General features: G+C 36.3%; 1 protein-coding gene across 1 annotated transcript; it reads right to left on the bottom strand.

The window, feature by feature from the left end:
* Positions 1-15,501: 15,501 nt before the first annotated feature.
* On the bottom strand, positions 15,502-16,440 carry LOC124236114 (olfactory receptor 4L1-like). Its single transcript, XM_046654807.1, has one exon. It carries the CDS (start codon positions 16,438-16,440, stop codon positions 15,502-15,504), a length of 939 nt encoding a protein of 312 aa, XP_046510763.1.
* Positions 16,441-17,813: the final 1,373 nt, after the last annotated feature.

Genomic DNA, 17,813 nt, shown 5'->3' with positions numbered 1-17,813 from the left:
ACATATAAAGTAGAGGAAGATGGGCATGATGTTAGCTCAGGACCATGCTTCCTCAGCAAAAAAGAGGAGGACTGGCAGTAGTTAGCTCAGGGCTAATCTTCCTCAAAAAAAAAAAAAAAAGAATCCTACAGATTAGTTCCACATTAACCAGGTATACTTAAAGTAGAAAAATACCTGTCTCAGAAAGAATTATGAATGTGGATTTGGAGCATAAAGTAAACCCCAAAATGTTTGCTAAGAAATGCGCACGGTTTTTTGAGCAGTGTTTCAACAGGGACATCCAAGTCTTCTCCATGTGGTGTTGACTGGATTGGTCAACTGGGCACAGATGATCTAAGATGGCTTCCCTCATGTGTCTTGCACATCAACTGGAGTATGACTGGCCTTTTACTCTGTGCTCTTTAAGCATTCAGGACCTCTCGCTTTATGTGGGCTCTCATTGTAATGAAGGCTGACAAAGGCTTCTTTACAACATGGTGTTCTCAGATGTCTAAGGACATGAAGAAGTAGTTTCAAAGACACAATGCCTGAACTTGTAAAATCTAGAATGCCACTTCCACCACCTTCTGTTAGTCAAAGCAGTTCCAAAACTAGGGAAAATTCAAGGGACTGGAGAAATAGAATCCACCTTTTGAATGTAGGACTGGCAATATCACATTGCAAGGAAGCATTCACATATAGAAGGCAGAAATTTCTAGTACAAAACTCCTCTGTTGAATTTCATTGGTCTAACCAGGTCACAAAACCAGACCAGATGGTCTCTACCCTGATGGGAATAGTTTCAAAGAAAGGTGGCCAGTTTTCACAACCTACCACTGTCAGATGTAATTTATTCTTGATTTCTTCTGAGATTCATTAGAAAGAACGCTTGCTGAGTTATCTTCTTTTAAAAATTATTTGTCTATAGTATTTTGAGTGGCAGCTTTCCCAGATATGAACTATTTATGTTATGTTTTCTTGCCTAAAGGGTTTTTTAGGTTTTGCTCCACTGCTGTCTCCGTTTAATTAATAATGGGTAATTCGTCTCTGGAGCAATGCCTGAGTGACTGACTAGATTGCTACCCAGTGAGTACTGCATAAGTTACACCTCTCCAAATCCTGATAATGAAAACTCCTCTTCTCTGGGATGGTTTTTATATTCTTCTTTGTCTGTTACATGTTTTTAATTTTAGTAAAATGTGCTATTTTAGTTTGTGATTGAAGGGAGAGTATTTCTCATTTATTTTGAAAAACTATTTCTGTTTTTACAAGATCTAATGACAAATGTCTATCTTGTTTATATTCAGATTAGCAAATAAGGTATGAATAGGTGACAAAGAGATTCTAATGTTTTAGTCAAGTCAGAGGGTTCTTGATAGTGTTACACAATCTGTGGCTTAAAAGATTATTGTGTTTAATCATAAATTGCTGATTTTGAAAGCAGAAGATAATCAGTAGTTTGGGGAATAAAAGAGAGAAGAAACTCAAAAAGATTTAAAGAGAAGACAGTGAATTTGGGAATTAGGTGGCAAGTTTTGTGTTTCACTGGCAGGTTTACTGGCTGATTTGGAAGCAACAATACAAATGAAAGGAACAGCTGTGAGGTTGTTCTCTGATACATATTTCTCCGTGCTACCCTGCCTTATCAACCTTCTACTCCAGCCATGCCCTCTGTGATTCAGGCTACCCCACTACTTTCTAGCCTTCTGAAGTTTCCTTCTGTTTCTTCTATTTTAGTTTCTCAATCCATATGTTATTATCTTTTTATTCTTGTTTAGTCCAAGCTGAAAAATTTAAGAAAATACCCTTATGTAGTAGCTGTATACTGGCATTTGAAAATCGTATCAGGCTGTAGTATCATTCTAGTGGACTTTAATATAGTTTTCTGAAATATGGAGTAACAAAATAAGTTCAAGTCTAGCTTTCTTATATATGGAAATTATTAAGGTAACAAGATAAAATTTATCATTTTATTATTTATATCTATAGATATACTTTTTTCCTTCTTTCTTTTTTACTTTCTTTCTTTCCATATATTTTTTTAATTAGATGGATGTTTGATCCTGTGGAGAAGTCAACGGTTTTATCATTTCTAGGTAAACAGAAGGCAATTCAATATTCAGAAATAATAACTCAAAACCAGCCTTCAAGTTCTTAAAACAAAAATCACCTTAGTATTGAGGAAGGAAGCAGATCATCATAGGAGATAATTCAATGTGAAAGAAAGAACCCTATCCACCACAATTCCACATTGGACTTTGATATACAAACTAGGTTTTCAATTAATAATCAAAATATTTTTGGATAAAAAGAATCTCTGGAATTTTTCTTATCAGCCATTCATCTTTATTTATAATGAAATTGTGACAGGAGTCTATTTCCCTCAAAAGCTTGACGCATTCCCTTGTCAAATAAGAAGGCTAAAGATCTACCTAGTCATATGAAATGGCCTATGTCTTTGATGACTACGTTCCTCAGTTTGAGTAAGTTTGTATCTATAGACAGATAGAGACTGAGTCAAATTTTCTAAAGTAAATTTTAATTTATAAAACTTGGTCGTATATTGAGGTCTTAGCGCTAAGGGAAAGGAAAGGACTAGATGATAAATAATTTACTAATGTATTAGATTTATTTTGCTGAAAAGAGAATAGCAAATTGTAAAATACTATTAGTTGTAGTGCTCTGCTAGTTTAATTTTAACACGAGGCAAAATTAGAGACAAATATAGCACACAAAAATGCAAAAGAGAGGAGAATATAAAAAACAAACAAGATATCTATTAACCCCAGCCAACCTAGAATTCCTTCCCTCAGGCCTATTTTTACCTTGAAGAATGAAATTAGTCATCGGCTACAAGAACTTGTACGTTGGCTGGAAACTCACCAAAGGAGAGAAAAAAAGATTTCTGATAGAGAAACAAAGCAAGATATTGCTCTATAATAATTAATATCATTTCTACAATGTACCTAAAAATTTCCTTTTATTGCCAATGCTATTGAAAGGATATCATCCAAATTTTACTTTAAACCACTTTATTTGTTGTTTCTGTTATTCTTTTTCTTTTCACCAATCAGTTTTTAATTCCATTTATTATATGAGATATAATTTACAAATGTTAAGATAAACAAATCTTAAATGTATAGATTGAAAATTTTTTTTCCCTACGCATGTGTCTACGAAACCATGACACATTAAATCACAAAATATTTCTCTCCCACTAAAAAGTTCTCTTGGACTCTTTGCAGCAATTATTCACCAACACAATCAGAGCTAATGACTATTCTCATTTCTCTCACTAAATATCAGGTTTATCTATTCTTGAGTTTCATTTAAATAAAATCTCACAATATGTATTCTTTTGTTTTGAGTGTATTCTGCCTAACATAACAATGTTTTAGAGATGTATACATGTTGTTTCATGTGCCAGTTAAAAAATTCTTTCAAATTTTATTACTGAGTAGTATTCCACTGCATGAAGGTACTCTAATCCCATCTTGGTGTCTACTTCTTAGATGACCTAACCTAACATAACTGGTACTGGGTGTGGTCTGAGAAAACAGGTGATAAATGTAGATTTGTGGCCAGTTCACTCACAACTTGATGGGTAAATAGGATTCCATTGCAAGTGGTTGATGAGACCCAGATAGGCCCTGGCATAGTATGAATGCTGATTGTTAAAGATTACACTGATGGTAATCTGGGAAATCATCCTATTGGAAAGGAATGTTACTGCAGATGAATGATTCAGTCATTTGAAAGATAAGTGGAGAAAAATTCCTACAAATAGTGGAGCTGTTTGCCTCTTGCTAGTTGTATTGATGCCTTGGAATAATAAGAAATGGAAGGCCACTGATAAGCAGTTAAAAGTTAAGTGTAAGGACCTAAGGATGTCTTTGGTTGTTTACAAAGAAATCCTTCTGTCCTGTGGTGGAAATGTAAATGTAGGCAAGTAATAAACTGAAGATCTAACAGAGATTCACAGCTGCTGAACAGTCAAGGCACTTGTGTTACGTTAAGTTCAAGGCACTGATAGGGAAAATCTAGAACCCTGAAATATGGAATGGGAACATCTGGATAAGTGTCCCTGAAGACGTTGGCTCTGCAGACTCCTTAGTAAGGAGCTAGAACTTCCTTTTGCTCAAGGAAGCTTCAGAAGCTTGTCTCCAGAAAGACAACAGGTGAGCCTTTACGCCTAGTCCAACTTTCTTTTCAGGATGATAACTAAAGTCTGAGCATAACCTCTGGGACACACTGAGTCTGATAAAACAGGAAGAAGACTGTACTAAAGCAATTGCAAGAATTAGTATGCATGTACTGGCAGCAGCTATGGGACTGTTATCAAAAGGGAGTATTGAAGTCTCTTTCATGCATTTTTCTCTTGACCTCGGTGAACGTCTTTATCATGGTTATTTTTAAATCTCTGTCAGATAATTCATATGACTATTTTTTTAGGGACAGTTTCTGGAGATTTAGCGTGTTCCTCTGTTTGGAACATCTTTACCTGATTCTCCATTTTCCTTGATTTTCTGTATCGGTGTCTGTGTATTAGACAATGCAAGCACCTTTCTGACTCTTCGCAGATTGGCCTTGTACAGGAAAAGATCTCCACCAATAAGCCGGGCCAGGGATTCTGAGGGGCAACATTTTCCCTCCCCAGGAAGAAGTAGGCAGATTATTGCCATTGGTTTTTGTTTTGTCACTCTGTGCTGAGCTGTGGGGAAGGGAGATATGGTATCTACTGGCCCAAGCTACCATCTCCATTCTCCCCCAGCAGACTAGACTGAGCCAGAACTGTAATAGCTCAAGGATTGGCAAAATAGATGCCAGTTCTTTGGGAAGCTCCAGAGAAGTTTGGGTGCTGGATGCATGAATCAACTCTCTCCCTTCCCAGGGAGAAACTGAGAGAAGGATTTTCCATTCACTCTCTCTGTGCTGAGCAGTGGGAGCATCAATGGCATATACCAGCCCAAGCTACTGCCTCTTTTCTCTTTCAGGTAGGTAGATTGTGCCAGACCTGTTAGAGCTCCAAGACTGACAAGACAGAATCTAGTCCTCAGAGAGGCCCTTTGGAAAAGCTGGGGCACTGGACATGTGAACCAACTCCTCCTTTCTTCTTGGTGAAGTTGGGAGCTAGGAGGTCCTTTCCTGATCATATAACCTACTATGCCAGGGTCAGAGTCCCTGGCAAGAGGGTGACTGAATCTCCTTACCTACTTTGGTGAGTCTGGTTTCACGCTATCCTGAGGTGCAGGAGACTTTCACTTAATTTCTGATTTCTCACAAATGGAATTTGTCTCTGAATTGTTGCTGAATTGGTGTGTTTGTAGGGGAAAGGAGGATCCAGTAATTCCTACTCTGGCATGTTGCTGATGTCATTCCTAGTTTCAAATATTGATGCTTGCTGCAATGGGGATGAACCTTGAAACATTAGGCTAAAGGAAAGAAGCCAATCACAAGAGATCACATCCTTTTTCCCCTCCCCCCAAACCCAGACAATCCTTAATCTATTTTCTGCCTCTAAAAGTTTTCCTATTATGCACATTTCATACAAGCGGACTCAAGAAATATGTGGTCTTTTGTGACTCATTTCTTTCACTTAGCCTAATGCTTTCAAGATTCATGCATGTTGTAGCACGTGTCAGTACTCAGTTTCTTTTTATTGCCAAATAATATTCCATTGTATGGATTTACCACCTTTTGTTTATCCATTCATGAGTTGATGAACATTTGGGTTATTTTAATTTTTTGACTATTATGATTAAAGCTGCTATACTCATTCATGTACAATTTTTGGTGCCTACCTGTGTTTTCATTTCCTTTCCATACATATTTGAGGTTAAAACTGCTAGGTCACATGGTACTCTATGTTTAACGTTTTGAGGAACTGCCAAAATTCTCTCCAAAATGGTTTCTCCATTTTTCATTCCACCAGCAATCTCTGAAAGTTCCAATTGCTCTGCATCCTCACTGACCCTTGTTATTGTCTGTCTTTTTTATTATAGCCATCCTAGTGGGTGTGAAGTGTATCTTATTATGATTTTTTTTTGTATTTCTCTGGTGAATAATGTTGAGCATCATTTCAGGTACTTATTGGCCATCTATCTTCTTTGGAGATTTGTCTATTTATATCCTTTTTTTTAAGATTTATTTTAAATTGAGTTATTTGTCTTTTTATTCTAGAATTGTGAGACATATTTGTGTACTCTGGATACAAGTTCCTTGTCAGAAATGATTTATAAATATGTTCTTCCATTCTGTGCATTGTCTTTTCACTTTCTCCTGACTCTCATTTATGCTGGATTTTTCATTTGTTTGTTTTGTGATTTACCATTGTGAGTTTGTACTGTTAATATCTTTCTGTGATAGCTCAGTGTAGCCTGTTTTCAAGGAACACTTTTTTTCAGTGAATATTTTTGTTTACCTCTGCCACGTGCTTGAATCTACAGCCATAAGTAGCAAGTTACAAGAAAATTCTCAGCCTGATGTGTTGGAGCATACAAAGAATGTTATGACAAATCAAATCCTTGTTAGAGAAGCATTTATTTTCATCTGCACCAAGAATAAAGTTTGAGAGACGTGTTTTTCCTGCTGTCTGCTTCTGCTAGGCAGGCTTTCTTCTAATTTCCTCCTTTTTTCAGAATCTGAGCCCTCAGCAAGGCCTTTACTCAGTCTCTATCCCAGTTCAAGCTAATGGCCAGTCCACAGTTCTCTCTCAAATTCAAAGTTCTATTTGTAAGACCTCTAGGCCATTATATTCTGCAGATTTTCTCAGAGTGGGCAATGCTTCAATGCTGGTTTTGTTTCCCAGAATGGAGTTCAAGCTTCATATTGGGCCTCAGATGTGACTTTTTACTTTATTTAACATCTTTTGTTGATTTAAAAAGTTATGTGAAGTGATTATAGAAGCTTTAGATGTTTTGTAACCAGAGAGGTTCAGGATCTTGAGTGTGCTATACTGACATAAAAACTTTATGTACTATTTTACCAGTTAGAGTATAATCTCATCCACCACTGGATGTGTATTTTATCTTATAAATGCTTAGGATTCCTTCAATATAGGATGTACCAAAATGTAAGACTGAGAGTATTTTTTACCATATAGGATACAGTTGAATATAATTTCTTATAGCAAATATTCTGAACTTGCTTTATTTCTTCTGGTCTGTTCACCTTAAATTTTTCATAAATTCCATTTTATTGTGCTTTAAATACACAGCTCTAATCCTTACAATTCAATTACTGAAGTATGTGAGCACTGTATGTCCTTGTGTACTCTAATCTTATTTTTTTTTTGAGGAAGATTAACCCTGAGATAACATCTTCTGCCAATCTTCTTCTTTTTTGCTGAGGAAGGCTGGCCCTGAGCTAACATCCATGCCATCTTCCTTTACTTTATATGTAGGATGCCTACCACAGTGTGGCTTGCCAAGCGGTGCCATGTCCGCACCTGAGATCTGAACCTGCAAACCCCGGGTTGCCAATGCAGAACGTGTACACTTAACCGCTGCACCGCCAGGCTGGCCCCTCTAATCTTTTTAACAGATAGTATCTTACAGTAGAGGTGCATGTTTTCCTTAATTGTAGGTCGAATTGAATAATATTCTGCTAGAATATAGTTGTTTCATCATTTCTTTTTTCATTCAATAAGTATGTATAAACTACTTCTATGCCAATATGTGCACTAGATACTGAAGGTATATGGAACTTATAGCCTAAATATAAAGCTGACATCAACCTATAATTCATGAATAATTAATACATCAATACCATAATTTATTCAATGGATGGAAATAGCAGCATGCTATAAATGAGTAAAATGAAATCTAAACTGGCCAAAGATATATAGGAAAGATTTAATAAAATGAAATATTTTATCTGTGTCCTATATTCAAAGAGGGAGTTAGCCAGGGTAAGAGGTGATGAAAGATCATTCTAGGTGAAGAGAACAATGTGGAAGCAGTCCTAAGTTAAGAAGATGTCTGCTGCTTTGGAGAACTTGAAAGAAAGTCAGTGTGATGCTAACTTTATGAAAAAGGACTAGATTGGAGTAAAATTCCAGAGGAGATCATATTCTGTAGGGTTTTGAAGGCTAGTTAGTGATATGGAGAAGGTGATATCAGCATAATGACAGAATGGATTATACACTTTGTCTTTCCCCTCTAGGTTACAACCAATCAGACATCCATTGACCAAAAGAGGACTCCCTTCACAGCACAACAGCATGCCTAAGATATCCACACATCTATTAATCTGAAAGTGGATGGACTGGACCGCTGGGAGGCAGTGGAACCAGGGGAACAGCCTCTCCTGGCAGCAGCAATCCAAAACACAGATCTTGACATCTGGGTGCACACCTGTGAACAGAGGCTGCAGAGGCAGACATGGTACTCTCAACTCCTGGCCCCCCAAGTGGTGGTAGGTGGTACACACTCTCAGGATTCAGGACATAAATGGGAGATTGTGATCCGGCCCCCTGCCCCAGTAGCTGCCTGTTCTTTCCAACAGTGGGTGCAGTATCCAAAACGTGTGTTTTCCTGCCTGGGGCAAGGCAGCCTGACCTGAGTTTTCAAAATACACTGGCATATGTCAGTAACCTGAGGCTGCATGAGAGAACAGAAAATATATTCACTCCCTGCTTGGCCCCTACACCTCAAGTTGTGGCAGGTGAAACCTGTGACCTGAGGCTTCAGGAATCATAGCAGAACCCATGACCCAGCCCCTAGTTGCAGCAACCTTGACATCAGCTCAGTCAGTAGTGTGGGCTGCATAGAAGTTCAAGGGTCCAGGGCCTCTGGCAGCAACAGTGACACTTGTGAACCCAGTGCCCTTGAAAAGACTGCTGCCAGCATCCCCAGACAACCCAGGAGCAACACCACAGGTAGTGCATGGGGAAGCAACATCTGAGCCTGTGGAGAGCCTTCAGAGAGCCAGTGGCAGAACAGGAGACCTGGGTAACTACAGAAACAACAGAAGTGCATACAGACTGGGGACCCTGGTGGCGACATAAACAGCAAATCACCAGCAACCTCAGAGGCACAAGCAGCACAAGGAGGGCATTAATGATGCCTCTAGAAGAGACAATGGAGGATGGAAATTGCAGGCTCTGAAATGCAACCAGAAGCAGTTCAGAATCAAAGAAATCAAAGCCTTTTCCAAATAAGAAAGGTGGTTACTGCCACAAATGTGCTGTCAGAAGATCAACTTATCAAGCACCATGAAGAACTACGGTAACAAGGCAGCACAGAAGGAAAATCACAATTGTCCAGAAACCAAACCTGATATCACAGAAGATCACAAAGTACTGAGAATTCAAAATCATAAAGAAACTCAAGGAGTTATAAGAAAACTCAGGAAGACAGTTCAATGAGCTGAGGAATAAAATTAATGAAAGAAGTAGTACTTCACCAAAAGGACTGGAACTCTAAAAAAAAAAAAAAAATCTAGAGATGAAGAACTCAATTAATGCAATGAAAAATAAAGAAGATAGGACTGGAAATAAAGCAGACCATATAAAAGAGAGAACTAATGAGGTTGAAGATAGAAATCTAGAAATGATTCAGGTGGAAGAGGAGAGAGAAATAAGATTTTTAAAAACTGAAATTTTACAAGAAATATCTGACTCACTTAGGAAAAGTCATATAGTGATGATAGGTGTTCCAGAAGGAGAAGAGAAGGAGAAAGGAGCAGAGAGCTTATTCAAAACATAATAGCTGAAAGGGGCCAGCCTGGTGGTGTAAGAGTTAAGTTCACATGTTCCACTACAGCAGCCTGGGGTTTCCTGGGTTGGATCCCAGGCATGCATCTACACATCATTTATCATTGCCATTCTGTGGCAGGTGCCCCATATATAAATAGAAGAAGATGGGCACAGACTTCAGCTCAAGGCCAATCTTCCTCAGAAAAATAAAGAAGTATTGGCAGTTGATGTTAGCTCAGGGCTAATCTTCCTCAAAAGAATAAAAGCTGCAAAAACTAATAGATGACAGGGCTGGCCCCGTGGCTGAGTGGTTAAGTTCTCCAGCTCCCCTGCAGGTGGCCCAGTGTTTCATTGGTTTGAATCCTGGGTGCGGACATGGCACTGCTCATCAAAACACACTGAGGCAACGTCCCACATGCCACAACTAAAAGGACCCACAATGAAGAATATAGAACTATGTACCAGGGGTCTTTGGGGAGAAAAAGGAAAAAAAAATAAAATCTTTAAATTAAAAAAAAAAAATTGATAGATGAGAACTTCCCCAGCCTGGCATAGGAAGTGGATATACAAGTACAGAATCAGGAAATTGCATCTCTACGTCAGAATAGGTAAGTAAACAATTATAACACAGAGGTTAAAGGGAAAGAAAGCATCAAAAATAACTATACCACTTCAATTTGGTAACAAACACTATAAAGGAAAATTATAGAAGAGGAAGTGGTAAAGGACAGACCTGTGTAAGCTGATGGAGATAAGACACTATCAGCAGAAAATGGACTATACCATCTATGAGATTTTTTATGAAACCTCATGGTAACCACAGAACAAAAAATCAAAGCAAAGTCACAAATCAAAAATAAAGAGAAAACTGAAAAAACCATCACAGAAAACTACCAAACTGAAGTGACAGGTAGAAATACAAGGAAAATGAAAGCAATGGAAATAAAGAACAACCAGAAAACAAAAGATACAAGGGTAGCATTAAGCCATCATATATCAATAATCACTCTGAATGTAAATGGATTGAATTCATCAATCAAAATACAGACACAGAGTGGCTAGATGGATTACAAAACAGGACCCAAAAATATGCTGCCTCCAGGAAGCACATCTAAACTCTAAAGACAAACATAGGCTGAGAGTGAAGGGATGGAAGATGATACTCTAAACAAACAGTAACTTAAAGGAAGCAAGTGTAGCTATAATTATATCAGACAAAATAGACTTTAAGACAAAAAAGATAAGAGACAAAGATGAATATAATATAATGATAAAAAGGACATTCATGCAAGAAGACATAACACATTAATATATATGCACTAATAGGGGAGAACTAAAGTTTATAAAGGAACTATTAACAGAACTAAAGGGAGAAATTGACAGCAACACAATAATTGTAGGCAAATTTAACATCCCAATTACATCAATGGGTAGAGCAACCAGACAAAAAGTCAAAAAGAAAGCAGTGGCTTTAAATGAAATACTAGGCCATATAAACTGAATAGGTATATATAGAGAGAAAGAACATTTCACTCAAAAGCAGCAGGGTATACATTATTCTCAAGTGCATATTTAACATTCTCAAAGATAGAGCATGTGTTGGGAACCAAAACAAGCAGCAATAAATTTAAGAAGATTGAAATCATATCAAGCATCCTTTCTGACAACAATGGTATTAAATCAGAAATCAACTACAAAAGAAAGCTGGAAAAATCACAAATATAGAGAGAATAAACAACATGATACTGAACAGCTATTGAATCAATGAAGAAGTCAAAGGAGAAATAAAAAAATACCTGGAGACAAATGAAAATGAAAACACAACATACCAAAGCTTATGGGATGCAGCAGAAGTGGTACTAAGATAGAAGTTTATATCACTAAAGACCTACCTCAAAAAACAAGAAAAATCTCAAGTAAACAATTTCACACTATACCTAAAAGAACTAGACAAGAAAATGAACAAAGAAAGCCAGAAGTCAGTAGAAAAAAAGGAAAAAAATAAAAATTAGAGCAGGAATAAATGAAAAATAAACTAGAAAAACAATAGAAAGGAACAATGAAACTAAGAGCTGGTTCTTGGAAAAGAAAAAGAAAATTGATAAACAGATAGACTCACTCAGAAAAAAAGAGGGAAGGCTGAAATTAAAATCAGAAATGAAGGAGGGGAGATTACAACAGATAACACAGAAAATAAAAAGTGTCATAAGAGAACATTATGAAAAAAATATATGGCAACAAATTGGATAACAGAGAAGAAACGGATAGATTCTTAGAATCAGGAAGTGAATCAAGAAGAAAGAGAGAATCTGAACAGACCAATCATAAGCAAAGAGATTGAAAGAATAATCAAGAACCTGACCAAAACACAGAAGTCCATGACCAGCCGACTTCTCTGGTGAATTCTACCAAACATTCAAAGATTTAATACCTATCATTCTCAAACTCTTCCAAAAAATTGAAGAGGCCAAGATGCCTCCCAACTCCTTTTACAAGGCCAACATTACCCTGAACACTGAAAACAGACAAGGACAACACAAAAAAGGAAAATTAAAGGCAATATCACTGATGAACATAGATGCAAAAATCTTCAACAAAATACTAACAGATAGAATATAACAATACTTTAAAAGGATCATACACCATGATCACGTGGGATTTATTCCAAGGATGCAGGAAGGGTTCAAATTCTGCAAATCAATCAATGTGATACACCACATAAAAAGGAAGAATAAAAATCACACGATCATCTCAATAGACACAGAGAAACCATTTGACAAAATCCAATATGTGCTTATGATAAAACTTTCAATAAAATGGGTATAGAAGGGAAGTACCTCAACAAAAAGATGGCTATAAAAGACAAACACCTAGTCAACATCATATGCAATGGTGAAAAGCTGAAATCTATCCCTTTAAGGACAGGAACAACACAAGGATACCCACTCTTGCAACTTTTCTTCAACATAATATTGGAAGTTTTAGCCAGAACAATTATGCAAGAAAAAGAAATAAAAGTCATTCAAATTAGAAAGGAAGAAGTAAAATTGTCACTATTTGTCAATGACATGATTCTATATATAGAAAACCCTAAAGAATCCACACATAACTATTAGAAATAATTAACGAATACAGTAAAGTTGCAGAGCACAAAATAAATGTACAAAAATCAGTTGCATATCTACACAATAATAACAAACCTGAAAAAAAGAAATCAAGAATACAATCCCATGTACAATGGCAACAAAAAGAATAGTATATCTAGGAATAAATTTAACAAAGGAAGTGAAAGACCTATCCACTGAAAACTCTAAGATGTTATTGAAAGAAATTGAAGAAGACATAAAGAAATGGCAAGATGTTCCATGCTCATGGTTTATAAGAATGAATATATTTAAAATGTCCATATTACTTAAAGCAATCTACAGATTCAATGCAATGCCAATCAAAATCCTAATGACATTTTTCATGGAAATAATACAAAAGATCCTAAAATTTATGGGGAACAGCAAAAGGTCCTGAACAGCCAAAGCAATCTTGAGAAGAAAGAACAACGTTGGAGGTACAGAACTTCCTGAATTCAACATATAGCACAAAGTACAGTAATCCAAACAGCATGGTACTAGCAGAAAAACACACACAGATCAATGGAACAAAACTGAGAAATTGGGGGAAAAAAATACGCATCTATGGATATCTAATCTTTGACAAAGGAGAAAAGAATATACAATGGAGAGAACACAGTCTTCATATATGGTATTGGGAAAACTGGATAGACATGCAAAAGGATAAAAGTAAACCATTATTTTACACAACACACAAAACATTTATTCAAAATGGATGAAGGACTTGAATGTGAGACCCGGAACCGGAAAACTCCTAGAAGAAAATGTGGGCAGTACTTTCTTTGACTTTGGTCTTAGCAGTAACTTTTTGAAAACCATGTCTCACCAACCAAGGGAAACAAAAGAAAAAATAAACAAATGGGACTACATCAAACTAAACAGCTTCTGTACTGGAAAGGAAACCATAAACAAAACACAAAGACAACCAACCAACTGGGGGAAAATTATTTGCAAATCATATGTCCAGCAAGTGGTTAATTTACAAAATATATACAGAACTGATACAATTTAACAACAAAAAAAGAAACAACCTCTCCTCTTTCATTTATGGTTTTATTTCTTCGAGCCTTCTCTCTTTTTTTCTTGGTGAATCTAGCTAAGGGTATGTTAATTTAATTTATCTTTTCAAAGAACCAGCTCTTGGTTTCATTAATTTTTTCTATTTTTTTTTTAGTCTCTATTTCATTTATTTCTGCTCTGATTTTTATTATTTCCTTCCTTCTGCTGATTTTGGGTTTTGTTTGTTCTTTTTCCAGTACCTTTAGATGAACTTTTAGATTGTTTATTTGGGATTTTTCTTGTTTGTCAAGGTAGGCCTGAATTGCTATAAACTTCCCTCTTAGAACTGTTTTTGCTGTATCCCATAGATATAATAATGTACACCTGAAATGTATACAATGTAATAAACCAATGTGACCTCAAAGAAATAATTTTTAAGAAAAGGATGTGGTCCTAAGTCTTAATGACACAACATAGTTTTGTCAAGGAAGAAATACTGAGAATTGTATTTTAATAACATCACTCTGGATGCTTGTAAAGAATGGATTGAATGGAAAAAAAATTTATTTGGCCATTTTGGATCAATTACAAGGCTATTGCCTAGAGCTACCAAGAAATGTTGGTGTCTTGAATTGGGAGAGAATATTTACGATTAATGATCAATGAGTATGTGATTCCCAATTTAGTATGTGCTCCTCAATACTCACAAACAAATCAAATTTAACTTATAATTGTAATTAAGATTACAAGCCTATCAAAGGTAAATTTAACTGCAGTTTTATGTAAAGCACTTGGAAAGAAAAAGCTGTGTGGTATATTACATAGAATCAAGCTGTGTGCTTCCACTTTTATTTATTGAGTTTTGAAAGTTAACTGCATACTTGTGATATTTCCCAGAGCATTAGTTTTGAAGGCTGTTCTTTGTAGTTCTGCTAAAATTGTTCCTCCAATTTTTTGTTCCTTCTGGTATCTTATTTTCAGTCTGGCATCTTGTCACTATACTGTCAAATTCAATAATTTATTCTTATTTTTGTCTCATTGATTCAAGAGATTATAATCACATTTTTCCCATTGTTCTTTTTTTTTAAAGATTTTATTTTTCCTTTTTCTCCCCAAAGCCCCCCGGTACGTAGTTGTATATTTTTAGTTGTGGGTCCTTGTAGTTGTGGTATGTCGGATGCCACGTTAGCATGGTTTGATGAGTGGTGCCACGTCCGCACCCAGGATCTGAACCTGCGAAACCCTGGGCCACCAAAGCGGAGTGCACAAACTTAACCACTCGGCCACGGGGCCGGCCCCCTCATTGGTGTTAACATTATTTTAATCATGATTTGTTCATGGTAGCTTATTTAGTGATAGTATAACTTTATGAATGTCATAAACAATCCATACCTATTAAAATTATCTCTAATAGAATTCATCATATACTTTTTTCATATTTATCTCTTCATTAATAAATGTACATTAAATGCCTATAGAAAAGTATTCAGTGATTTCATATGTCTATTTTTTGGCAGGTCAATAATTGTCATTATGTGTTAAAATAGCATTAAATGGAAATTTAAAATATTTTATTATTAATTTTTCCTGAAGCGGTTATGATTCTAACATAAGAAGTGTGTAACTATGTGTTTTATATAATCTAGTCAAATTCTGTTAAAATAGTACTTGAAGGTCATGTTAATTATATAGTGATGAAATCTAAAAGTTCTGTGTAGAACTAACACGTTGGAACCATAATTTTCTCATGACACTAAGCATTTTCTGATTTCTCAGTGTGTAGATAATAGGATTCAGTAAGGGTGTGATAACAGTGTAAAATACAGCAAGGATTTTATTGCCTGCAAAACTACTGAATGGCCAGGCGTAGATAAAAATACAAGGTCCAAAGAACAGAGTGACCACAATGATGTGGGCAGACAATGTGGACAGAGCCTTGGAGAGGCCTTCAGATGATCTCTGTTGTACAGTGGCTAGAATGACAGTGTAGGAGACAAGCAGGAGGATGAAACAGATAAAAGAGAGCAGCCCACTATCAGCAATGACAAATAATTCCAGGGTATATGTTTCAACACAAGCAAGCTTAATTACAAGAGGAAGGTCACAAAATATATTGTCTATGACACTAGGACCACAGAAAGGCAAGTTCACTGTTAATACCATCTGGCTCATGGTGTGTATAAAACCAATTATCCATGAAAGTATCACAAACCCGCTTAGCAACCTGTGGCTCATGATTCTCCTGTAGTGCAGGGGTTTACATATGGCTATGTATCTGTCATAGGCCATGGCTATCAAAAGAGTCATCTCAGCACCACCAAAGAAATGCATGAAGAACATCTGGGCCATGCAGCCCTGTATGGAGATGGTCTTGTGTTCAGTGAGCAGGTCTGTGATCATCTTGGGTGTGGTGACGGTGGAGAGACACATGTCCAAAAAGGAGAGGTTTCCAAGGAGGAAGTACATGGGAGAATGAAGGGTGGAACTAAATGTCACCATGACCATGATGAGAATATTTCCCAGCACAGTAGCACCGTAGATCAAGGAGAATGTCACAAAGAAGAAAATCTGAAGTTGCCATGGTCCAGAAAATCCTAGTAAAATAAACTCAGTCACTATCGAGTCGTTTTTCAGATCCATTTACTCAACTCAGAAAGTTCCGGGATTTCTTTGTATACGAAGAGAATTAAAAAAATAAAGCCACAATTAGCACCAATGTTTTTCTATTTCTATTTGATGAATAATAGTTGGTGATACGAGAGCATATAATCTTAAATATGTCAGCACATTATTGTTTATACTTTGAGATTATTTTGTGGGTCATATCACTTTGACACAATATTCTTGTAATTATCCAGTAAATAAAAAGCATTTGAAGGAGTAGAAGTTTCATTTTCCGTTTCTTTATTCTAACAAATGATACTCTTTTATCAATTGAACTTAACTTTTCACTAATTTGCTCATGTAGAAAAATTAGACAAGTGGTTAAATTAGCGTTTATTTTGATTTTTATTATTATAATTTTCTGTACCTGTAACCCTTTGAGATTAAGTGATCACAGTGTATAAGGAATATAAAATTTACAAGATGAGAGAATTGCATTGTCCTATATCTATGAAATAACTTATGAATGTCACTCTATGGTTCTAAAACAAACAAACAAATGTATGCATACACACCCTCAAAAAATTAGGGGCTACTTTATACATGGAAGAAAGTCTTTGAATTCCTTAAAAATAATTTTGCTTTTTAGTTTCTGTTGTGTAGTATACTGAGAATTTCAGGAAACACGGACTCAGCCTCAGATCTTCTTGAACTTGTTTTCTCAAATCCTTGTATCACCATTGTTCATAGTGAAGAACTTGTGTGTTATGTGTAAATGTACAGATGTGGTGGTTTAGATGTAAATAGTGAAATGAATCAATCTTAACATAAATTTTTCTTCAGTTGTAACGTATCATACTAATTCATCTTTACACGGCTTTTTAGAGATTGTTCACTGGATCTAGAGTGATCAAAAATGACCAATAATGGGGCCGGCCTAGTGGCGCAGTGGTTAAGTTCGCAAGTTTCACTTTGGTGGCCCAGGGCTCGGGGTTCGGATTCCAGGTGAGGACCTACACATTGCTTGGCAAGCCATGCTGTGGTAGGCATCCCACATATAAAGTAGAGGAAGATGGGCACGGATGTTAGCTCAGGGCCAGTCTTCCTCAGCAAAAAGAGGCAGACTGGTGGCACATGTTAGCTCATGGCTAATCTTCCTCAAAAAAAAAAAAGATTGATAATGTTTAAGTAATTACTACACTCTAAGCTCTGTTCTAAGGTTTCATGTATGTTAAGGCATTCAATGCTCATAAAAATCCCATGAGTTAAGTAGTATTATTATTTTCATTTTGCATATAAGGACACTATTCCATAGAAGTAGTTAGTGACTTGTTCATGGTTGCACAGCTAACAAGAATCAAAGCTGGTATTCAAGTCCAGTCAATCTGACATCAGAATCTGAGCTCATA

The sequence above is a fragment of the Equus quagga genome, chromosome 2 (genome assembly GCF_021613505.1).
Source record: "Equus quagga isolate Etosha38 chromosome 2, UCLA_HA_Equagga_1.0, whole genome shotgun sequence".
Taxonomy (NCBI): domain Eukaryota; kingdom Metazoa; phylum Chordata; class Mammalia; order Perissodactyla; family Equidae; genus Equus; species Equus quagga.
The sequence above is the reverse complement of the archived record's forward strand: the minus strand, read 5'-3'. Positions and strand labels throughout refer to the sequence as shown.